This window comes from Ambystoma mexicanum, chromosome 6p (assembly GCF_040938575.1).
Source record: "Ambystoma mexicanum isolate Mex_15411 chromosome 6p, UKY_AmexF1_1, whole genome shotgun sequence".
Lineage (NCBI taxonomy): Eukaryota > Metazoa > Chordata > Amphibia > Caudata > Ambystomatidae > Ambystoma > Ambystoma mexicanum.
In genome coordinates, this window is record NC_090935.1 from 112,458,815 (window position 1) to 112,484,228 (window position 25,414).

The 25,414-nt window shown below is 45.8% G+C and overlaps 1 protein-coding gene across 2 annotated transcripts in view; it reads left to right on the forward strand.

The window, feature by feature from the left end:
- The window catches only part of PIGO (phosphatidylinositol glycan anchor biosynthesis class O), a 265,206-nt gene that overhangs the window by 143,970 nt on the left and 95,822 nt on the right, over positions 1-25,414 (forward strand). Inside the window, exons 8-9 of one of the 2 annotated variants that reach the window (XR_011280593.1) lie at positions 5,106-5,309; positions 6,489-6,701. Coding sequence is in view for 1 of the 2 variants with exons in the window: in XM_069626807.1 (XP_069482908.1) it covers positions 5,106-5,309; positions 6,493-6,701 (413 nt within the window). In the remaining variant the exon portion in view is untranslated. The remainder of the gene's footprint in view (positions 1-5,105; positions 5,310-6,488; positions 6,702-25,414) is intronic. The other variant, XM_069626807.1, reaches the window with a different exon arrangement.

The window sequence follows — 25,414 nt, forward strand, 5'->3', positions numbered from 1 at the left end:
TTTATACGTGGGAGAGGCAACATAATTGTTGGGGTGCACGGGGTGGCTAGGTGCTAGGCTGCCCTCGTACAGAGACTTATGATAACCTGTGTTTATGGGAGGGGGCATTGACTGGCAGGTTGGGGTTGCAGGTGAAGGGGAGTGGGGTTGGTTTTTTTTGTTGGGGGAGGCAGTGGTTTGATATTTGCCTTTCCTTCCCCAGAGTTGAAGATGGTGCTGAGGGTGGGCCAGACTGGGCAGCTTATGGTAAGGTTCCTGAAAAGATGTACAGCGGAAACATTGGGGCATTGAGGTTCTACAAGAAAGGTTTGCAGTGCCATGGCTAGGGAGTGAAATGCATGAGTTGGAATATTAGGGTTTTGAACTGTCCATCTAAGGCACGTAAGGTGTTAGTGTATATGAAACAGCATCACATTGGTGTGGCGTTTCTTCAGGAAACGCACCTGACCTCACCCAGGGAGCCGCACTTTTGACAGAGCTGGGGCTTTCACCGCTACTTCTCTTCTTATTCCTCCTATTGCAGAGGGGTTTTTATCTTCATACAAACTTAGTTATGGGAGTTATACATGGGCAGGTCATCACACTAATCAACTATTACGGTCCTAATCATGATGAGGTGGGCACTTTGGAATGGATTACTCAGCAGCTGGATCAGAACCCCACAGGAGTAATTGTGTGGGCAGGGGATTTCAATACAGTGTTGGAGCAAGAGGTGGATAGAACAGGGGGGGGGGGGATCCAGAGACCTCCTCAGAAATCGGCTAATAAGTTAAGACATATGCTGCCCGTGGGACCTAAGTGACATTTGGGAATCGGGCATAGGGATAAGAGGAGCTATACGTATTGTTTCACGGTTCACCAGTCAGCATCAGTTGGACTACTTTTTATATCAGACATGGTCATGGGGTGGGTTGAGGAGATCAGTATTATGGCACTCATGTTGTCGGACAATGTGCTGGTGGTACTAGTATTAGAGATTCTGGGGCGAATGGGAGCGAGGCCATCTTGGGTGTTTAAAAGTGAAGGCTTGTTGATGCTGTATTACAGAGGGGATTACACAGGTTATTGGTAACTTCTTTAATGACAACTTGGGCTCAGTCATTTCATACTCAATGCTTTGGGAAACCTTTAAGTGTGTGGTGTGGTAGGGAGTGCATTTTGCGCGAGTCTGGAATATTGAAACTGATATGAAGAGAATCGACGAACAATGAGGCATTCATTCAGTGGCTGTAAGCAGAGGCGAGCTTTGAGAGCGACCTCGCTAAGCATAAAAGAGTTGGAGAGATTTAGGCTGCAGCCCAGAGGGATGTAAAGTTCCTGCGCGGTAAGGCAGCTGGCAGACAATATGAAAATATGGGGAATGCCAACGTCCTGGTAAATTCTTGCAAGGATGGCTAAATTTAATAACCCTAGGTCACATATCACATCTAACAAGGATGAGCAGGGAGATCTACATTAGGTAGATAGGGACATTGTCCAGGAGTTTGGTAATTTGTATTCCTGTCTTTATTCCTCACATGCTCAAACGTTGCAGACAGAGTTACGTGCATATTTTGATCGGTTGGCGCTATACTGGTGTGGGGAGTAGGAGCAAGAATGGTTGTGTCGACCCTTTACAGAACAAGAACTCCTCCAAGCAATAAAGGCACTGTCGTCCGGGAAAACCCCCGGACTAGATGGCTTTACCGCCGAGTTTTATAAGTATTTTGCAATGTGGCTTGCTCCTCACCTAGTGGAAGTATATCAGCAGGCATTGCAAGAGGGGCAACTGCCGGATTCTATGAGTGAGGCAGTAGTCACTGTATTATTGAACCTGGGGAAAGCAGCAGATGAATGTTCTTCGTACTGCCCAATTTCGTTGATTAACTTGGATAACAAGATACTGGCAAAACTGCTGGCAACGAGGTTAGCACCTCTGATGCATAAATGTATTAAAGCGGATCAATCCAGTTTTATTCCGGGGTGCCACCTCCTACGGGTTACGGCAGATGTTTGGTTTGATGTCAGTGGTGTTCCCGGATGACTCTATTAGATGCCGAGAAGGTGGAGTGGTCCTTCCTTTTCACAATTAAAAGTCGAATGGGAGAGGGGTTCATATCCATGGTTTCATTATTTTATGCCCCGCCTAACGCTAAAATAAGAGTGAATGGCCAATTAAGATCCATCTTATCATTGTAGAGAGGTACAAGGCAGCTGTGCTCTCTTTCACCCGTGTTGTTTGCCCTGGCAATTGAGCTGCTTGCCGAATTACTGCGAGATAGCCACATGCATAGGGGGATACATTTGTACAACCATAAGGTGCTGGTGTCTCTTTATGCTGTTAACATGGTGATCTTTGTCAAATATCCGCAAAATAATCTACCGCCGGTTATGGCGGATGTCTTGGAGGTTTGTGTATTATCCGGGTTGAAAATAAATATTACTCTACGCTCACTGAATCCACGGGGCACTTTACTGATAGTCTTGCGCTTCAGTGGCACATGGAACATACTAGATATCTGGGGATAGATGTGGCTCAATCACCCGAGACTTTATACCATCGCAATTATGGAAAGGTGTTAGAGCATACAAAAATAATCTTAGGGTAATGGATGGGGCTTCCCCATAGTCTGTATGAAGGATTTCACTGGTAAAAATGGTTTTGCTGCCCTGGTTTTTGGATGTGTTCCTAAATGTCGTATTAGCAGTGCTGAAGTCTTATTTTCGGGAAATACAACCAGTGATATCTCGATACATTTGGGCTGGTAAAGAGGCGTGTATGGCCTGGCAGAAAGTAGTCTCACCACTGGAGAGGGGAGGGGTAGCACTACCTGACATGCAGACATATTATGAGGCAGTTCAGGCCAGGTATTTGGTATGGTGATGGGATCGAAAAGAGACATATCGAGATAGAAAGAGTCCTCGATGTGCTGTCCCTGCAACGAGCAATCATCTTGACGGCTCCTAGTAGATTATCTGAGCGAAAGAACACGGTGGAGCTGAATTGCCGTGCCTGGGTTCATACTGAAGGGAAAGAGAAAGGAGGAGTGCTGTACTCTCCCAAACTATCAGTAACTCAAATCCCAGGTTTACCACCCACTGGGGAATTGGATCATATGCGCGCTGCATGGAACGGCTAGGCAGCTCGTGTTTTTTCGACTTATTTCCGAAAGGGCAGTTTCTGACTAGGAAAGGATGGAAGGATAGGGGAAATGTTACATCCCAGGATTTGTTTTTATACTTCTGGCTACGGAATACTATATTTCAGACTTTTCCAAAGGAACTGCTGACAAACTCTACACTGGATACAATTATAGGGCTGGTAGATGGTGTCCAGACTATATGGTAAAATATTGGAGACTCAGGGGGGATGGGCGCCATTATCCGGTGGAACGTGAGAAGCGACATTAGGGGATTATATAACAGATGAGATGCGGCGATAGTGTTGTACACAAACTAAGAAAATTGGCCTTAGTGGTAGATTTAAACTGATACATTTTAAATTCCTGCATCAATTCTATTATACTCCTACGGTTCTAAATCTTTTTTTCCCCTACACCCCGGATGAATGTGCAAGATGTGTGGCCACACCAGCAGACTTCCTCCATGCGGTATGGAGCTGTCCCCCACCCCCCATTTTTTTTTTTTTGGGGGGCAGGGGGTGAGGTATTTGAAATAGTAAGTGACATAATTGGGGAACCGGTAGATCCTACTTTGGTAATGGCTCTACTGGGATATACTAAACAAATTACAGGTAGAGTAAGGAAGCTGGTAGGATTGTTATTACTACTGGTGAAAAGAAGGGTTGCGATGGTAAGGAGGAGAACCCAGCGCCCTACAAAGGAGCGATGGAAAGAGGATATTCTCTTGTAATGAGATGGAAACTGAATATGGACTGGTTGTTCATCCATGTGCTAGACCCCAAGATATATGGGACCATATGAACAGTATTTAATTGATATGATATGGCATTTATAACGCTCCTATACACAAGTGTTTCAAGGCGCAACGAGGTAAGGGAGGGGGAACAGAGGGAAGACATACAACGATCCTATTAGGCCAGGTGTCATTCAGATCGCGCAAGTGTATGGGAAGGGGTAAGTGGGAAAGTGCGGGAGAAAGAGGGAGGGGACAGTGCAGTACAAGGGATAGTAGAATAAAAAAGCAATAAGTAAAAGTATGGCCAGCAGGTGGCAAGTGCTGAATTACGGAAGTAGGACTGGCAGCGGCAAGCCCGATGAGATCATTTAAACGAGGGAGATTGTACATAAGAGAGTTGGAGGGAGGGATAAAAGATGCAGGAAGGTGGTTATAGGGTGGGAATACACAATGAGAAACATTGGAATGGAAATGGAACATTGTATATAGATGCTATGGTTATATATGCGGGATAAAGGATTGATGAACAAAGCTGGGAGATGGGGATTCACTGAACCACTGTTCTTTCTGTATTGTAAGTTACTGAAAACATTTTTTTTAAAAATGAATTCTGAGAAAAAAATAATAGCAACTCTTTCATTTCCAACCCTTTAATTTAAAACTGATGCAGCAATTTCATTTACAAATGACAAATAGTCGTCGACCTGCGTATCTAACCTGAGTTTATCTATGTTTTACAGAGGTCTCAAGTTTCCCAGTTCCGTGAATGCAGTTGTCTCCTTTTATTTGGAATTCTGAGATTTGTAGCCCTACATTTTAAATGGAAAATACAAGCTCTAAGTTCCAAGATAAAAAACAGGACTGGATTGCTTTCTCATGCATTGAACATGAGAGCTGTGGTTTTGGTGCCCTAAGGGGGAACAGTAAATGTGGAGCTTCAATTGAGTTGCCAAAAACTTCAGAGTTGTGAATAACAAAATAACACACCAACAGAATAGTGCCACGGCTGAGCAAACCATAATTTGTGCATGTTTCCAGTGCTTATTTTCACACACATGTCTTTCTCATCCCTTTCTTATTATCCTTCTAATTATCTTTTTAAAACTTGTCCCTTGTCCCCATTTCTTCCACTCCCGTTCAGTCTCTTTCCTGGTTTCTCATGGGTTTTCCTACAGAAACATTATGCATCTGATTTTTTTTCCCATGGATGTTCACCGTTTTAATGCAGCGTTGTCTCCTTTTCCTAGAGCACTTCTTGGTACCATGGTATGCAGTCATTGCCTGGATCTTCACAGCTACACAGTTCTTTTACTCAACGGGACACCAACCCATCTTCCCAGCTATCCATTGGAATGCTGCTTTTGTGGGCTTTCAAGATGGCCACAGCACCAACTTACTACCTGCACTCCTGGTCGGGGCCAATACTTTCTCATCACACATCCTATTTGGAGGTATGTTAGTTATTTTGATTGAAAGATGCAACTGTGTAAATAGTGCTTCGATCTGCTTTATTTGCATTAATCGACTTAAATAAAGATACTCTGGTAGGACGGTGTTGAGGAATCTTCATCAAAGATTGCTTATAATCGGTGTGCTTTGGGCTGAATGTATTCTATGGATCATCTAGTTGCAGGAACTGAGTCGTCCTGCTTCTCTAGTTATGAGAATTTAATTATCTTGAGTTGCTTGTTACTGTCTTAAGTACAGAATGGTAAGCAGACAGATTTTGAGAAGCAGTGGATTCTAGTATTTAAAAGTGTTGGGCACAGAGTCCTAGATTGCAACTTTGGTGTGAACCTCCTGAACTTATTGATTTTTTTGTTTGTTCATGAACTGGTTCAACAACCTTTTGAATCCTGATTCAGGCCTCAATAGGGACCCATATATGCTTTTTTTGTACACCCTGTGAAGCCCTGTGCCTCTGTGGGGTGCCTCAAGGGGTCCTGTGTGTTTTCCTGGTTCAGCAACCTTGCTCAGTAAACTGTAGGAGCCCCAAGGTGGTGGCAGTCATATTTGGTTGCATGCCAGTTGCAATTTACAGTAGTGAATATCCTAGGGTACGCTTTTGCATTTGAAATATACTGGTTGCTAAAAAAAAGGTAGTGAATATTCGTAGGTCTCGTGGTTGCAGGCTTCGGTTGATTTATAATTTATAATTGGTTATTTATAACGTGCCTAATACCCTGTGGTTTCTAAGCGCAGTACCGGGAATCAAACCTTTGTTGCTCCGCGTAGTCTTGTTTCCAAGACTAGCGCGTTGGCCTAATAAAACCTCTTTTCCTCATTTCATGGGACAAGCTGGCAGGAGAAGAATATCTTTGGGAAATCCCTCTCATGCTATCTCCACTTAGCTTCTGCTTGTGAGCATCTTCTGTCCCCAGATCTGCCTTCTATCCCAAGGGAGGGCCTACTAATTTGACTTCATCACAGCATTCTGTGGGAACAGATTGAAAAAACAACCACATCTCAACGTCCATAGTGCTTCTCTATCTCGTGGTTTTGCAACTGCCTTTGTATAGTGTTAGTTTGTTTCTAATTTGATGCTCATGCTGGTTTAGGTTTTACATGTGGACCTTGTAGCTATGCTTGCCTGTGCTATAACTTTAACTTTGGTCCTTCTTGCTCTTGAGGTAGTCGGCTGCCCTCTGCTTCTGCTCTGGCCCTTTCTGGGCGAGACACTCGGCTCAAGGAAACAAAAACTGAAGAAGGCATTGCGTGACATGAGGGATGAAGAGGAGCAGGAGTCTCCCTTGATGGAAATGAAGCTAAGGGAATCCCCAGAAAAGTTCTCTGCTGCCCTCCTGCAGTTGGGCATGAAGTACCTCTTTGTTCTGGGAATGCAGGTAAGGTGATAGTGAGAGATTAAGAAAACAGAAAAGGCATATTTTACTCCACTACATTGTTTGTGATGTTGCGACTTAGTATAGCTCCTGGTTATTTTATGTGATGGGGCAATACGAAAGGATCTCTGTTGGTAACTCCAACCACTACCTGGCACCTCTTGCCCACTGCATCGCTACTTTCTGCTCCAATTTTCAATGTTACACGGATGACACTCTGCCCTCATTCAGGCTCCCCTCAGCCGCCTCTGCTTCTTCTCTCATACCAGAGTGTCTGGCCGCAATTCAGGAATGGTATGTCACCAATGATCTCTGCCTTAATGCCAGTAAGACTGAGATCCTCCTCATTGGGACACCCACTCACTCCTTTCCTCTTTCTGGCCACCCACTCTGGGCTCTCTTCCTGCTCCTTCCTTTGAGGCTAAGAACCTTAGTGTCATCTTCGACTCCACCCTCTCCTCCTCTCCTCACACCTCTGATGTCTCTAAGAAGTCAAACTATCAGCTGCACCTCCTCAGAGGTATTCTTCCTTTTCTTACTTTTCCCCAGAAGCTCACTGTCTCCAGAGCTCTGGTCCTCTCTAGATCTGACTATTGCAACAGCCTCTTTCTAAATCTTCCTGCCTCTACTCTTCGACCTTTACAACTTATCCAGAACAGGACTGCAAAACCTGTCCTTGGCCTCAAGCCCAGGGATCGTATCTCTCCAGCTCTGAAATCTCTTCACTGGCTCCCAATGGCTGCAAGGATCAACTTCAAGACCATTTGCATCGTCCACAAGGCTTTCTGGGGCCTGGGACCACTCTATCTCCAACTTTCTCTTCCAAAACATCTTCCTTCTCGAGCTCTACGCTCATCCACCTCCAACTCTGAGGGTCAGATGCTTCTCCAAGCAGCGAGTTTGGGGCAGAGCCATCTCCTCGGCTGGGGCATCCTGCTGGAACAGCCTCCCTGCCTCTCTCAAACTTGGGCAGAACCACCTCTGCTTCAGGAAGCAGTGCAAGACCATCCTTTTCGCTTCCGCATTCTCTCTTCCACTCCACTGCTAATGCACCTGACTGCTCCGCACACTGGTCACCCTCTGAACTCGGGCACAGGCTCCTGCATGTCCAGTTGTCCTTGCACTGCCTCCGGCTCCCCAGCACTTAAGTGTCTGTATCTGCAACCCTACAGTCCCTTCGCTCTGCACTTATGAGCTACTCGCTGGCTGCAGTTCTGAGTTAACTGCACTTCCCCCTTCCCCTCCCACTGGCACTTCTCCCTCCCCCTTCCCTGCATGTGTGCGTTCTGAATTACACAAGGCCAAGTAAGATTGTTATTTTGTCCTCCATTGTTTCCCCCTCTCCTTGTCTTGTTGCGCCTAGAAACACTTGTGTACAGGCACGTTATAAATGCCACATCATATCATATTAATAAACACCCTTGAACTGTGATCACGTTGTCTGTCTTGTTGTAACCATGAGTTCCTCACAAACCCCCACACTTTTTGCTTTTATTTTTCACTGGACTCGCTTTTGCTCATATGTTATGGGGTAACCGACATGTCCTTCAGGCTGTCAGTACTGTGAAACCTTGTTTCCCTTAGTCGTGTTACTACTTTTGGTTACTTTGTATCACTTGTGGTCACCTTTATCATTGTACAAAGCAGCTTACACTGCAGTACAATGGGGTACACGTTTAGTTTTGCCCTAGACTAACACTCAGAGGATTTTGTGTTACTCTAGGTGTGCTAAAAGTCTAAGCTGGTGGCAGCAGTGACTTTTTTCCACTTTTTGGGACTTTTCGTTTTAGCCATACCACGTTTACCGTGTTTGGCTACTAACTGTGGCTAGTGTCCAAACATGACTGTGCCACATGTTTTTCTTGCCTGTCCCTTTGCCATCTTGTTCTTTAGCCTTCTTCCTGGCCTGTGTTGCCAGGAAAATCCTTATTAGGACTTCCAGTGCCCAGGAAAGCAGAAGCTTTTGGCAGGCTACTGGAGGGCTGTGTGTGTTTGCTGGCAGGATGTTGGCTGAGAGTGTCTGGTCCAAATCCAAAAACTGGTTTCAGTGTGTCTGAGTGATATGCATGAGTGTTCCCACCAGTGGTCCTGATTGGACCACTGCTGGGGCTTGTCCTTTCATTGGCTAGTGAGGGCAACAGCTCTTACCTGGCTTTTAGGATAAGAAGAGCACCCCTGCACCCATTCATCAGAGATCCTCAGAAATCCTAGAGAAACCTGAAGGAGCCAAGACTTCAATGCATTTGTGAGACCTGCGACGAAACCGGAGACCCGTGGGAAGGAGGTCTGGCTACCAACATCTACTGCTGTCCTGGAGGAGCCCTGTCTTGCTGAAGATCTTTAGCAGTCCTGTGAAGGAGCTGCGACCCTGGGAGTGCGGGAACATCCATTCCTCACATCTGCTCGGTGCCCTGCAAAGGAGAGCATTCAGAAGTGCCCCGGGACCGTCCTATGGCTGACCAGCTCCGATTTTGGGCTACCGTGCTGCCGTCATCACCGGTCCGGCCCTACAAGACTCACCTCTGCGAAATCTCTGCGTCCTAACTTCAAGGGGACCCAAGAAAGGAGTGAAAGTCTGACTGCAGCAGTTGTGTCCCTTTGCGTTGCCGTGCTGCGGTGACCACCGTCTGAAATTGCTCCCCCGACCAGAGTCCTGTCCTGAGAGGGGTCCTGCATCGAGTTTTGCTGCATTATTCATTCGAGAGTCCTTGCAACAGGCAAGGAAACCAAACGGAGATCAGCTAGAACCTGCAACTCCTGCAAATCGTGGACTGTGACTTTCGGCAGGAAAGGCAACCTCTGCCCCTCTTCCTTTGTCCTGCCAAGTTTGGAGAAGAATCGTAGTACGGAGAGTAAGTTACAGTGTTTCTTACCTGCCCCTCTACTCCCATTACAAGTATAGGCTTATAATACACTTTATTATAACAATATTGGCTTTGCCATTGCTTGCGCAAGACTTCTGAAAGTTGGGGCTACCTCTGTTAGCTAGTTTAACTTGTACTCTGACATTAAGAACCCTTCATTGGACCCCAGAGACCCTACCTGCATTTAATCCTGCTTCAAAGATTTTGGGGAACTTTACCTGAACTATTGGGAAAAAGGCCCTAAACATCTTAGAGCTGGGCATATAGCTCCCCAGAGTTGTCCCTGTCACAATATAGGTTGGCCTTCTATGCATCTGTCCACCAGGCCAGATTATAGAAAATCTGTCCTAACCGGTACATAAGCATATATTTAAGCCTCAGTTTCCTGAGACTCGCCTTGGTGGGAATAAACATGTTCCTCGCTTTTTGCACTGCTGGTGTGTAGTACGCGTGCATGGTGATCTTTGAGTTACCTCTTTGTATTTCGCCTCCCCATCGCTGGAGAACTGGAGGATTAGTTCCCTATCCCTGAAGTTTAATATTTTGGCTAGGATGGCTCTGGGGTAGGACCCCGGTGGTGGTTTCTTCTGAAGTGATCGATGTGCCCTTTCCATCGCAAACCTCTGTGATAACTTGCCAGGGCCAATTTCGTGAAGGAGTACATTTTCAATGTAGGTGGTCGAGTCCGGGCCTTTCACTCCCTACGGAAGCCCCAGCACGCAAATATTACTCCTGTGGGATCTGCCCTCCGCATCTTCTGCCCTTTGTTCCAATATGGCATTTTATGACTCCAGCGTTTTAACTTGTGTCACAAGGTCCCCTGTGGTGGCAATGGTTTCCTTCAGCTGTGATTCCACATTGGTAACTCTTTCTGCCAGTGTGCGTACTTCCTGCCGCAGCAGTTGGACCTGGTTTTCCTGTGGGTCCGTAGGTTGCAGGTTAGGTTTATCTTGTTCCGCTACCATTGTTAAATCTGGGTCAAGGTTCCTATGTTGATTGCTAAAGGAGTCCATTATTGTGCCCTTACCTTTGTTTTTGGTAGGTGACATGCTGGGAAATTCAGTATATGTGCAAGGCGGAGAGCAATAGCTGTGGCACAGTCGTACGTCTCGCAATGGGGAACCTGATCTGAGTGGCAACAATGACGTTTAGGCAGTTTAATCTGATAGCCCCCACTTTGGTTTGATGAAAAAGGATGTCTATGCCTAGGTCCAATGTGCAGCTGTAGTTTGGGGGTAGCTGGAGGCACAGCTGACTCCCCCTATGTGTCCTGTTAATGCACAATGGACTTCCACTGCTCCTCAAGCATTATTCCCCAGATGTCCAAGTTAAATCCTGTGTATCTCCTTACAGGGCCGCCCAGACAAGTGCCCATAGTATTTTGCCTTCAGCGTCCCTGAGAGGAATAATGTACCCGGCAGCATTCTAACCCGCCAGAATCAGGCCCCTGCTGCAGCGACTCAGTTGGTGAGGGCCAGGCAATACTAAGTCTTTGTTCCAGGAGCTAGCCACTGTAAACCATTTAGAGAGTGCAGCACGTTTCCAATGACCGCCGTGTGAATCAGGCAACCCACTGGGGGCGGCTGAGGCTATACAAGCCCAAATGATAAAATTGTTCCCCAGATTTAGAGGGCCGCAACGTCTAGCAATCGCGTGTGTGGGTAGGCGCGCCCCCGCCACTTAAGACAGCTGCTGTGGCTGTGGAAAAAATGATTCAGCTGCGCTGCGCCGTCTCCCTCAGGGGGCCTTCAACCGTCCCTCCGCACCTCTCCCCAGCTCCCCCAGGGCCGCCTACGCCCAAAGGAACGCCCGCACTCCCAACTGTCCCGGGCTGAGGTCGCCAGTCCCTCTGTCCGCTCCGATAGAATGCTGCCGATTTTCAGTGTTCAATGTAGTCGTCTCTCCCGCGTCTGTCGGGAGGCATAGCATCTATGCAGCTAGGTGTAAACTCCCTCTGCAGCCCAGGCTTTCGGGAGAAGCTTCATGGTGAAGGCGTTCGCAGCCTTTCAGAATGGTTTTCTCGCTTCCCCCTCTGTTTTTCTCCGGGACAAAGCCGTTCCTGTAGGGATTGGATTCCCCTGCAAGAATGTTTGTAGAATCTCCCAAAAATGCTGATGATGTCTCAAACAGGATCTGAGAACAGGATCATGGTGGCAGCTCCGAGCAATCACAACTTCACTGCATGAGCTCAGGCCATGCCCCTCCCCAGCACGCATCACCCTATGTGTAGTGCTGGGGGGGTTACCTAGTAACTCATTTAACCCACTCCTCATGTAACATTCTGTTTTACACTAACTCAGTTGAATGGCTGGTGCCAGTGGTTTTTCTTACTTGTGCTGGCTGCTACCTCAGTTGTAGTACAGCACCCAAGAGTGACCATTTTCCCAAAATGTCCCATGTCTTCTTTTTTCACCATTTCTTGTCAGTTCGTTTCTTCTGGGATTTTACTCTGTTATTTCAATCTAGTTTAAGTACTTGTGTTTTTTGCATTCGGCGGGCTTCAGCCCTGTAGCCCGCCCTGGCTCCAGTGTGTCTGGAAAGGCAGGAAGTGAGGAAGGGTCCCGAAACTTGCCTGTCCTTTGTCTCTAGGTGTGCCTGAGTAAAAGCAGCTCTAATTGGCCGGCTGACTGTCCTGGAGGACTTCCAACCTGCTGGGTGATTGACAGTCTAGGGCTGTCAATGAATGGAAACTAGCTTAAAAGGCAAGGTTTTTGGGACTAGAGGCAGAGCTGACGACTGGAGAACATCATCCGAAGCAGAAGCCGAGAGAAGATGCCAGCAGCATCCTCCTGGACCGCAAAGTGCCCGGTGAAGCCCTGGTGGGAACAACTAGCCTCAAGACAAACTATATTTTGGTGCAACCCCGACATGCTGTGACTTTCCAAGGCTGCAAAATCCCAAAACCTGGGGACCCTTGACCATCTTTGAGTGCATTGTTTTACGAAGTTCAAATCCGGCCAAACCTTTGTGGGCATCCAGAGGAACATAATCTAGAGTCCCCTCACCAGAGTCCAGGACCGAGGGATCAAGGAACATCTAACCAGAGCTGTTAGTTCTTCTTTGGTGCTGAGAAAAAGGCGCCAAAACCATAAACAACTGCTGAATCAAGGAGAATCCATTGCTGACGAGTCCCTTTCTCGAGTGCTGCCGCAGGAGCCCACGAGATGCCCACCCATTCGTCACCACGATCAAGGTCCATGAGCAAGGGTCTGCTGCACTGCAACCAGAAGGCATCCAGCTGGAACACATTCTTCGGTTCACAGTTACTGTGGGGATTGGGGGCACATCAATCTTTTGCCATTTGGGGTGCTTCCTACTTTGGGGGAGTGCTATTTTACCCTCTTCTGAGTTTACCTCAACTCGTTTGCACTGGCCTTTCAGCTTGTGCTTCTTCAAGGTGACTTCTCTTGTGTTGCTGTGATTTTCTATTTGAACTACTGACTATTTAAGAACATTTTCCAAGAAGAGAGCATCGGAACTTTGAACTGGCCCATTGACTTTGGCTGTCCTGGCTCCCCAAAGACCCCCTTCTGAACATATTGGCTTTGCCAGTGTGTGTTCCCTTACAGGTTTTCATTGTTGAACACTATTATTGCTGGGATAAAAGACTGCCTGCATCCCTCTGGCAGATTTGAACTGTTTTTTGGAATCCTAGTATGTTCTGATCTAACCATGAACCCCCGCCCCTTTATAACTCAATACTGTTAAGGTGATACGAAATAAGTGTTATTACTGACCTCAAATGACGTCACCCTTGGTGCTGGAAAATGTATAACATACAAAAGAATTACTCACCTGCTTTATTGTTCACTTTTTGTTTTATTGAATCCTTACTTGGGATTAATGTTCCTATTAGTTGCTGCTTTATAAAGAATGATTTAAATATCTTTGTGTAAATATAAATACATATTTATACTATAACTTTCAGTGTGTAAGTGTTTACTTGGATACCTCTATTTACTGATTTCGTTGTACAGCTCTACAGCTCACGTTAGCCCTCTTAAAATAAGCCTGGCTGCTCAGTCACACTACCAATTTATGTAGTACTGGCCTGTATTAAAAGATGGGGTACCTAATACTAAGAGATGTCTTGTTTAGTCCCACACCAGCTGCACTGCACTAATTCTTACCTAACACCGAGACCTGTTTATTATGGAGAAGCTGATGGCCCTGGTCCATGATTATGCAGGTTCTTTCAGAGACGAATGCTGTGCTTTGATAGAGGAGTGGGGGATGGGATGTACAATGAAGGGGAGGAGAGAGGCGGATACACAGAGAGGGTGATGACCACAGAGGGATATAGGTGGAGAGGTGGAAGGTTGTGGTGTCCAGGAGGGATTTATAATGACGGTGACCAGATTGAAGGAAGGGGGCGGAAAGGTTTTGTGGTCTATTTTGGACTTGTATGCGCGGAACTGCTGGCTCAGCCCGTATTGGCATGTTACCCCAACCTAGTGTGACCAAAGTGACTATGTGGTTGAAATCACTAACTCTTGGTAGAGGTATCACGGGGGGCTGAAAACACTTTGGGGAACCAACTGCTTTGTAATAGAATGTGTATGGTTTTATGCTTTTTTGTTTTCCCAATCAAAACTTAATTTAAAAAGGAAAAAGGTGCAATAGAGCTGGTTCCAGCTCACCAGGTAAACAAGGCTGTCTATTCAGTGTGCTTCCTAGTGCCAAACAAAGATTTAACTATGCGTCCTGTGTTAGGCTTACATCCAACCAACACGTGTGTGAAACCACAAAGGTTTCGCATGACAGCACTGCAAGAAGTAATTCAGCTCTTAAAACAGGGGTATTACATGGCAACATTGGACATGAAAGATTACTTTCATATTTCAATGCTGCCAGCACACCGAAAGTACCTGCGCTTTCAACTAGGAATACCCACTACCAGTTTAAGGTGCTCCTCTTCAGCATTTCATCAGCGCCAAGGGTGTTCACCAAAGCACTAGCGGTGATCGCAGCACACCTGCAAGGATAATCCATCCCAGTGTACTCTTATCTGGAAGACTGGCTCATAACATGAAAACACCACAAATCTGTCAGAGGAACACTCGGGCAACAATCAATCTATTGTTCCAATTGGGGTTCTCAATCAAGAGATAACGAGAGAGTCCAAAACCTGCTGTTCCAAATAGCACATTATGTAGCCGGTCATCATATGACCGAGCACAGGGCAATGCGCCTACTTGGGCTGATGACTTCTTGCATGTATCTAGTCCCACAAGCGCGGCTGTGCATGCAAACAGTGCAAGTGTGGCTAGTGAAACAATGGTCTCAGGCAATCGGTCAATGGAACGATCTAGTGGTTGTTACGCAAACCTTAGTACAGGCCCTAAGCTGGTGGACCAAAGAGAATATGTTAAAAGGGAAACCTTTTTGCAACACACCAGTGCAGGCCACTCTCACAACAGATGCTTCACTCTCAGGATGGGTAGCACATTACCTTTATCACACTGCGCACCGCATGTGGACACAGTCAAGAAACTGCATCAACCTATTAGAATTGCTAGCAGTCCCCAAATCCCCACAAGCATTTCAACAACACTTAGCAGGGCGAACAGTTCTAGTCCTCATAGACAGTACCACTGCCATGTTCCATCTAAAAAACAGGGAGGACACACTCTCGAAGTCTGTTCCAGTTATCCCATAAGATCAGGAAACAGTCTTGCAAGCGTAACATTTTCCTGTTCTCACAACACGCTCCTGGGGAACACAGTTCACTAGCAGACCCTTTACGCAGAAGTCTGCAGCTTCTCCAGAACACAAGTGGCAAATTCACATACATATTTTACACAAAGTCTTCAACCAAAGGGGCATCCACATCTAGACCTCTTTGTAACAAAGCACAACACACAATTCCCAGACTTCGCATCCAGTTTTCCCCAACCAGGATCCAAGGGGAATGCCCTGTGGATGAGTTGGCCAGGGAAGTTTGCTTACGCATTTCCACCAACACCTCCTCAACAAGATATTCCACAAGATGCACCAAGAACAAGTCACTGTAATCCTAACAGCTCCAATGTAGGCTTGACAACCATGGTTCCCACACTGACTCAGACTAACAATGTGCAAATCAATCAAACTGCGTGACCATACAATATGCTGTCCCAGCACAAGGGGACAACATTTCATCTATACCCTCAAACTCTGAACTTGGCAGCCTGGCTCCTGAAGTCCTAGAGTTTGGACATGTAAACCTTCCACAAAGGTGGATGGACCTCCTAAAAGAAGCATGAAAACCAAATACAAGGCACTGCTATTTTAACAAATGAAAAAGATTTGTCAAGTGGTGCAAATCATGCAACATCAATCCAATTGACTGTTCCCCTTCACATATAGTACACTATATGCTTTACCTTCGAGATTCCGGTCTAGTCTTCCATTCACTCAAAGTGCATTTGGCAGCACTCTCTACCTATAATACATCTTCACAAATCTCCTCTTTGACCGTCTCAATAACTTAGGTGTCACATATAGGGGTGTACCGAACTTCGGCTTTGAGTAAATATGGCTGAAATCGGCTATTCTGCATTCGGCAGAATACCTAATGTAATACCTACTCGAAGCCTAGGTTCAATACACATCTGCTTGCAATTTTTATTCGGTGCTAGTAGGGTGTAGTATTGCATTAGAGCCACCGGAGGGCAGCATTGCCATATCTTTATGTCGTGTAGACATCGACACACCGAGAGAGTGTTTCTTGCTGACTCTGTCTGAGAATAGTGTAAAAGCAGCTGCCCACCCTATGTTGAACAAATGGATCGCGCGGGTGTGCAATCTCTCCTTGGGGATTCTGGGGGACTTGTGGTGGGAATTCTATCTACAAAAAGAGTGAAGAGGTCATTAAGACAACTGAAGAATTGTACTCGGATGATGCAGCCTCTGTCTGAATGCTGAATGTGTCCAGGTCACTGATATTGTGAGTGTTGTGACACATGGATTGAGCACAAGTGTACAGGACGTATCCAGAAGGGTTTTATGCTAGCACTTTGATTTTATGTAAAGCGGCAAGCCCCTGACATTCAGGGGTGACCCTAGGCATGAGCAGTTGGGTCACTCCGGGTCCCACGTTAAGAGTGTCCACGTGTATAAAAACGAATGCAATGTGTTTTGCAGCGTGGCTATGCTGCTTCCAGGCATGGGGCTCGTTTTCCTTCCAGTCTCTGGCAAGCGTGTGCCGTCACCTCACACAGCCCCTGGGACAGAGACTTGGAGATAAATTCCACTGCCCTCAACTCTCCAGCAGACCGGGCGCAGCAGCAGCAGCACGCATTTAGTGTTCTCTTTGTTAAGGAGAGCATATAAATAGGACCCCATTTATAAAAGAGGGCCATTTTTTTTCTACAGTTGCGAGAACTGCAATTAGGACATTTTTAAGCTGAAGGGCCGCCGACCGATGTGGATTGCAACTGCATTGCATGCATCTGCATCCTGTAGGCGAATTTGTGTTAGACAAAGCCCCAAGGCACCAGCTGTATTGCTTACACACAATTCTGCATTTGCTGTGTGCCTTGTGTTCATGCCGAGCCCCTGCTGGCTGAGCCTAAGCCCTATCAAAGGGATGCATTTAAATGGGCCTCTGTACAGGATGCCTGCATCAGGGGCTGCACCCAGTACCTGAATGAACTTGATTATTCTGGCAAGACAAAGGAGTTTAATGGACACGTCATGCTGTGCCTCTGCTGTAGAGTAGTCCTTACAGTGGGAGCCCTCCCCTCTTATGTGAATAGATTCACACAGACCCCATTGTCATTTGTATCTTGTAGTTAAGGTCAGTTCCAGGGACAGCAGGAGGTGGAATGACTTGGAATTATTGGATACCTGTAAAAATCCTCTCCTTTTTCGGCCTCCCAAACCCTCGTATTTTTCCACTCCACGAAACAGGCACTCAAAGGCTTCAGTGCGCTTAACTTTATCTATATGGTACAGCTATATGGTCTTCCTTCCATCCGTTTTATTTTGCAGGCCCAATGAATGCAATTTTCCTATGTTTATATTCCAAAAGTGTGTATATATTGATACATTTGTAGTAGCAAATCACTATTCGGTTAACTATTCAGGTCTGGACGAATTTTTGGCACAACTATTCAGTATTCGGCCCAATACTAAATTTACTATTCAGTACACCTCTAGTCACGTACACGAATTACGCTGATGACACCCAAGTTCTCATTACGCTGACAGGGTGCCATGAAGATGGCTCCAAACTGATTAATGACGTATATCTAGAGATCCAGGCATAGATGGATGAACACCGCTTATGTCTCAATGACGAGAAGACCGAGCTCCTGATCGCCTGATCCCCAATACGCCTTAACAAACTAGACCCACGATACATGTTATTTGACATTGATGGGAATTTGATTAAAGTGGGCAAGGAAATCAAAACCCTGGGAGTCTACTTAGACTCCACCCTCTCACTCAAGAAGCAAGGGAGTGCCACCGCCTCCACTACTGCTTACACCAACAAGCTGATTAACACTTGCAAATAATTTATGTCACCTAACAGTTGCATTATGTTAGCCAGGGCCCTAGTACTCTCTAAGATCGATTATTCCGAAACCCTCTTTCTAGACTCCTCTGGACAGAACCTCAACAGAATCCAGGTCTTACAAAACGATGCCCTGAGATCTGCACTGAACATTCCTAGATCCAACCACATCACAAGTTTCAGACAGGATGCTCACTAGCTCCCGGTACATGATAGAATCTCCCTCCGTACATTAGTCCTCGCCCACAAATGTCTGACAAACTCGGCCCCCAAGTACCTATCAGAAAAATTCACCAAACGCCAATCAGCTAGACCCACGAGAGCCCTGTACTCGCATTGCCTCACCATCCCGAAGTTCAAACTAACAAGAGCTGAAGGAGCTAGTTTCCGTGCATTGGCCGCCAAATATTGGAATACCCTCCCCTTCACCATCAGAATGGAACCATCTTTCAGGACCTTCAGAGCCAAAGTCAAGAGTTGGCTTTTCGATAAGAAACACTAACAGGCGCCCATCTTGTTCCGCAAAACTCGCGTGCATTGCCCAATTCTTCTGTATTCACATATGTAACTTTGTCAGCCTGGCACTGTTGCCTAAACTGTAACCTCTGGCGACGCGTCCTCTTTGTAATTGTATGTTAATTGTATGTGTCCATATTGTATCAATATCGACCTTCCTATAACCATCGGTCGACCAGCACTTTTTGTTTTGTTGTAATTCTTGTATGCCTGTAAGACTTTTAAGTTCTGGCACTCAGTTACCCCAAGGTTTGGTGTGCGTTACAAATAAATAAACTAAACAGAACAAAGAGTCATGGTGGAAAATTCCAGTAGTCAAAGCTTTCATGGAAGGAGTTAAGACTATTGTTAGGTAAGATTTTCATCTTTATGATAAATCTTCCTGACTTGTGTCAATCCCAGACCTTTTTGCTTTGACTTGATAATTATTTTACCTCGTCCTTAGGTGAGTGGGAATCTCGCACTCTTTTTATGGGTGACCTTTTTATGTCTCTCCATAGTGTGTGATTGGAGTTGTAGTGTCCTATAACGTTTGACTGACTGTAAGGTACTATGGCAGCACACAGCATTTTAAATGCAGTTGCTTCCTTTTTAATTCTCTTCTTATTTCTTGGGTGACCTGCTGTTCCCAAGAAGAAAAGTGGAATTCACATCCCCTTTACATTGATTTCGGTGAGCCAGCACACCCCACCTTATGTGGAGTGCTGGGGGATACAATGTATCCCCTTTCTTATTGACCTGGTAACCTTTTTGTTACACTTGCAAGTTTATTTGAATGGCTGGTTGCAGTGGTGTTACCTTATTGACTTTTTTGTCTTATTACTCGCAGGCTGTTAAATCGGCCTCAGTAATGCACATGAGGGCCACCACTTTTCTAGAATAGTGGGCTCCTTCTTTTTTTGCCATTTCTCATTTGCTTGTTTGAGGTCTTCCCTTGCCATTCTAGGTGGGAACGACCTAATTTGTATTCAGCCGAATCCTTTGTATTCCCAGATTCAGAGTGTCTGAGAAGGCAGGAAGCGAGGGAGGAGTCCAAAACTCCACAGCTCTTTGTCTTTCATCTTGCCTTAAAGGAACCAAGACCCAACGGGGAGCTGGCTGTCCTCATTGAACAGCCGGACCGCCCCTTTCTGTAAACTGCAGGGAGAGTTTGCAGAAGTTGTGCTGTAGTTCCTAATAAATACTCTGCACCTGGAATCTGCTGACAGATCGACCACTGGAGCTGATTCCAAAGAGGAAGATGAAGAAAAGATGTCTGAAGCAATTTCCAACGACCGGAGAGCCTGCTGTGTAACCGGAGCTTGATGCAACCCTTACTTCCAATCTACCTGGGCGTCCCAAATGCGACGACTCCTACCCAGAGGCTGGTGAGATCCACTAGTCTTAAGGCGACCTGCATTTTGAGGGTGTCCAGTCAACTGGTCGAAAAAAAACTGGTCGACTGCAATTTGGTCGACGCAATTTGGTCGAAAACCAAATGGTCGAATTTTTTTTTTATTTATATATTTATTTTTCGGGTTTTCGTTTAGTATAAAAAGGGGTTTTTAGAGAAAAAAAGGGGGTTGGGGGGGACCCCCCCCCCCAAAAAAAGGGTTAAAATAAAAAAATAAAAAAATTCGACCATTTGGTTTTCGATCAAATTGGTTCGACCATTTGTCTGGTCGACCAATTTTTTTCGACCAAATGTCTGGCAACCCATTTTGAGCCATCCCAAGACGTGCTGCTACTTTGCTGGGCTGTAAACCGCCAATACCCTGGTACCTCGAGCCTGCGTGCAGTGCAGGGTCTTCTGAAGTCTGAATCTGTCTGAAACGTTGGTGGACTCGTGCTGGATCTCCAGAGACACGATTTGAATCCCTGAAGTCCCCTCAACAGAGTTCAAGGCTGAGCGAGTGAAGAGAATCCGACTAGCGACATTCGTTCTTTATCTAGCTCTTGTAAAAAGGCACCAAACCCACAGAGCCGGGAGAATCCATGAAGAAACTTTTCTGGAAGCCTCCTCTGGCGACTGCTGCTGCAAGTTACCATCTAGTGTCCAGTTCTTTCGTCTTCAGACCAAGAATCCCGGGACCGAGTCCTGTGCTGCTGCATCCTGAAGGCATCCACTCCGATGCTCTTCTTTTCTTCTAAGGTGTTGTATTGGCTTGGGTAATACTTGCCTTAAGTCTTGTTTGAATCCGTGAGGCTGCAGGGGTGATTTGTGTGGTTGGGAGTTTGCCCCTACCACTTGCCCAGGCCTAATGCTCGCACACATATAGTCAGCCTTGTCTGAAGTCCATGAACACTTTTATCGAACTCTGAGCGCTAATACTTACTTGTTAAAGAAGATATCCTATGGAACTGTGACTTTCCTGCAACTGAACCCTGTCCCGACTACAGCTGGCCCCTAGACCACTTAGGTCCCTCTTCTGCCTCTGAGAAAACTCATGCAATAGACTAAGGAAGGACCTTGCTGATAAGGATTCTGTTGGAAAATTGTAACAAGTAGTAAATAACTTATCAGTTAGTGTTGTTACTGTAACAATTGATAATGCAAACCATTACCATTACTAGTTACAGTCACATGTAAAAGTATAAAAGTTTCTTAGTGTTCCACATTCTAAAATGTAATGTGTTGGTACTGGTTTAGTATTCTCAACTGAATGAGTGTAAAAGCTAACAAATAGTGCTCACCTACCTTGAAATACATTGCGTCATTCTTAAAAAGTACCATTGGGTTTTGCTTTCCCTCCTCTGCTTTATACAGACCTAAAGCAGTCTCTGAGTTAATACTTCACTTTGAGTTGCTGATGGCCCCTCTTAAAAGTATATAGGTCTTACCTGTAATAGCTGCTACTCTTCTAAACTTGTAACACTGGGTTGTGCTTTCCCTGAATTGCATTAGTGCTATTCTAAAATAGTTTCATAAAGTTCTTACTTACCATAGAAATTGTATAATACACTTCTTAAAAGTATACTGGTATAACTAGCTATAAGATAGCAGATAGTTATGTACCAATAGGCCAATTACTTACCTTGAGATACATTGTGTCTTTCTTAAAGCGTAATTGGGTTGTGCTTTCCCTGAATTGCTTAGTGCATTATAACATAGGTATTGACTGTTCATACTTAACATTGAGTAGCTTGAGGCCCTTCCTGAAAGTATGAGAGTTGTTTTACTAGCTCTGAACTGAGTTCTAAAAAGTAAGGTTGCAAGGTATATACTTGTAACAAGGTTGGTTTATTATTTGATTTTTATATAAGTGCTGTCACTGCTTGACTGACGGGGTCTATTGCCCTTGCATTACTAACTGTATTCAAAAAGTATATATAGCCTGGTTTTACTTCCCAAGAATAGCCGACTGCCATTCTGAATGTGTTGCAGGTTTCACTTAACTTGATTGCTGATTTTCTCAATAAGGTCATACTTTGGGTTGTAAGTTTTGAGTTGGTTTTTATTATTGTGTTTATATGATGTTGATAGTACCTACCTTTCCCAAGATTTATCTTGCCCTACTTGTATTTAAATAATTTATTTTTTTACAATACATATTGTTTCAGTGTTTCTTTGAACCATATGCATGCTACAATTTCTTTTAACCAAGCTACATCCCTCTCTCCCTCCTAAAATCAGACTGGCTGCTCTGTCCATGCAACCCACATCCTCAGCGTTAGAGCTTATGTACTGCCTCAGATATGGTTTTTATGAAGTCTTGGTAGGACTTTAGGAAACTGTCCCAACAAATATACCCTCCAATTTCAAATCCACCACCTGGTTCGGACCTAAATGTTGTACTCACAAAGCTCATGGGTCCACCCTTTGAACCAATTCACAAAGCTAGTCTTAGACATTTAACTTATTAGACTGCTTTTCCTGTGGCAATCACTTTTTTTTTTTTTTTTTTTAAAAGGTTTTTGTTATTTTGAAAACAAATAAACAGTACAAACCAAACTTGGAGCGTTATTTACAACAGACTCGTGAACATCAATTGGCGCACATTACTGCTCCCCAAATCCCTCCCCCCTCAAGAGCTTGTTTGCGTTTCTCGTTCTGTATCTGCTGCGTGTGGCCGGGTATTGCTTCCTTCGAAGCTGCAGAATCCGTTATTGTGCCAAACAGTCCTGTTATTAACACTCTCCAAGCCATCAAGTTACCCACTTCTTCTTCCCCGCACTTGCTACATGCCTCCTGCCACACTACCGTTTCTGCCTCTGCCCATTTTTGCAAATCCCGCCACCATACCTCAACCCGCGGCTTGTGGCCCTGCTTCCAGCCCATGGCAATCCTTCTTTTAGCAAGCACATATGCCAGGTCCCTCAGTTTCCCAACATGTTTAGTATTCCGTGGTCTGGGAAACCCTCCCAATAGGCAGGCCCAGGCCGTATCTATGTTGAGTGTGACCCCTTTATCCGCTAGTTTCCGTGCCACTTCCCCCCAAAAAGGTTCAATCACTGGGCAAGACAAGAACATGTGTGTCATATCAGCATCTTCTTCGTCGCATTTTGAGCATGCTTGTCTTCCTGCGTTTACAAACTTAGATATTCTCTTCGGGGTCATATAGGCTCTATGCGTTATGTATAATTGTATCTGCTGCAATCTGGCGTTTCTGGACACCTTCTTGTGGTATCCCATAGCACGTTCCCACATCCCATCGGTCATCTGTGCCCCCACCTCTGCTTCCCAGTCCAGCCTCAAATGAGTCAAATCCTTCCCCACCCGGGTCATCACCATCTCGTACAGTCTAGAGATCTCGTGCCCTCCTTCTGATGTGTCATATATTGTTCCCATTAGGACGTCTGGCTCCTCCGCCAGTACAGTCTCTGGCCAGGTTGTACGAATAATCTGCACTAGCCTAAAATACGTGACATATTGGCCTCTGTGCAAACCTGCCTCTTCTCCCAGTTCTTCGAAATCTTTAATGATTCCCTCTTGCCATACATCTCCCAATGTGACCAGCCCGACCGATTCCCAATAGGTCCTAATTATCATTCTAAGTTGGTTGTCTCTCCCAGCTAAGGCGACTAGCGGTGCCTATGGGGAACAAGGGTACAGGTTCTCCATCAGTCTGCATACTCTGCGCCACATCTTCCACCCAAGCAACATCATACCCGGGCGTTCTTTCATTTCAAATCTAGGCACCCAGATAATCTCGTTTAGGTAAAACGGGGTGCAGTCCTGCCCAAACAGCCTAAACTCAGGAGTAACCTCATCAGAAAGCCATTTGGTTACATATTGCAACTGACTAGCTACATAATAGGTCTCAAAATTTGGCAGCTTAATGCCCCCTCTATCATGGAAGTTCTGCAGCTTCCATAGCGCCACTATATTGCAAGTGCCATGCCATAGGAAGTCCCTGCACATGCTATTCAGTTTGACAAAAAACTTTTTGGGTATCAAGTATGGTATATTACTGAAGAAATGTAACAGCCTGGGCAGGACCACCATTTTGAGCATCGCCCCCCGTCCCATCATCGCCAGCGGCAACTTTTCCCAAAACTTCATACAAATTATTTTCACAGCCACTCGGTATTATGCAAGTGTTCCCCCTCCACCGTATGATACACATCTATTCCGAGGTAGCGGAAGGAATCAGCCGCCCAAGGTACGGACAACACTGGCAACCGCTCCAGAGGGGCTCCTATGTAGCTCCCCAATGGGAACATGCTCGATTTTTGGGAGTTCACCGCTATGCCGGACAGTTCTGCATACCTTTCCATAACCTCTAGAATATACTGAAGATTTTCCTCCCGATATTTCAAGTATAGTAGTAAATCGTCAGCATACAAGGATATTAGGTGTTTCTCTCCCCCTGCCTCAATTCCAACCATGTCATATTGTTGTCTGAGGTACACTGCCAGGGGCTCCAGGGCTAGAATGTATAACATCGGGGACCAGGGGCACCCCTGTCTGGTGCCTCTACTGAGTTGTCATCTCTCAGATATCACCGATCCTGTGCGCACCCTGGCCAGTGGTTCACTGTATAGTAATTTTGCCCACCTAACCCGGCCCCATCCCGTATTCTTCCAGGGCCTCCAACAACCATGGCCACCTCACTGAATCAAAAGCTTTGACTGCATCTAGGGACACCACCGCCATTTCCCCCTCGCTCCTGTTTCCCTCTTCAATCACCCGGTGGAGTCGCCTATGGTTGTGGGTTATATTTCTGTTGGGGACATAACCTGTCTGGTCCGGGTGTATCAGTTTGCTAATAACTCTACGCAGCCTATTGGCCAGGGCCGCCGTCAATATCTTGCTATCCTGGTTCAACATTGACAACGGCCTATAGGAGCCGCAGCTATGCCCTGGCTTCGTTGGGCTTAGTGAGCGGCACAATTAACGCTTCTCTAAGCGATTCCGGCAGCCGACCCATCACAAAAGACTCATTGAGCATCTCTAGCATAGGGGGGAGTACTTCCTCTATATGTTTTATAAAACTTGCCAGAGAATCCGTCCGCACCCGGGGTCTTGCAGGTGGGCAGCTGCTTCACCACCTCCTCCAATTCCTCTAAGGTAATCGGTGCTTCCAGCTCCTCCCTTTCTTCAGCTCTAATCTTAGGTAACTCCATGTCTCTTAGAGTTTCTCTAATCTCTCGATTGTCCCCTCCTCTGTCCTCATATAATGTCCTATAATAGTCCAAAATGCCTTGTTGACTCCCTCTTGGGTGTCAACCACCTGTCTTCTCTAGTTATTGTCCTAATCGGGGGCCTGGGGGTTTCGCTCTTATATAACCACGCCAACAAGCGGCCAGTTTTATCCCCTCCTGCATGTTGTCTCTCGACATACTTCTTATAGTTAAGGTTGCAGATCCTTTCCCAAAGCTCTGCACACCTCTGCTGTAACTCGAGTACAAGTTGC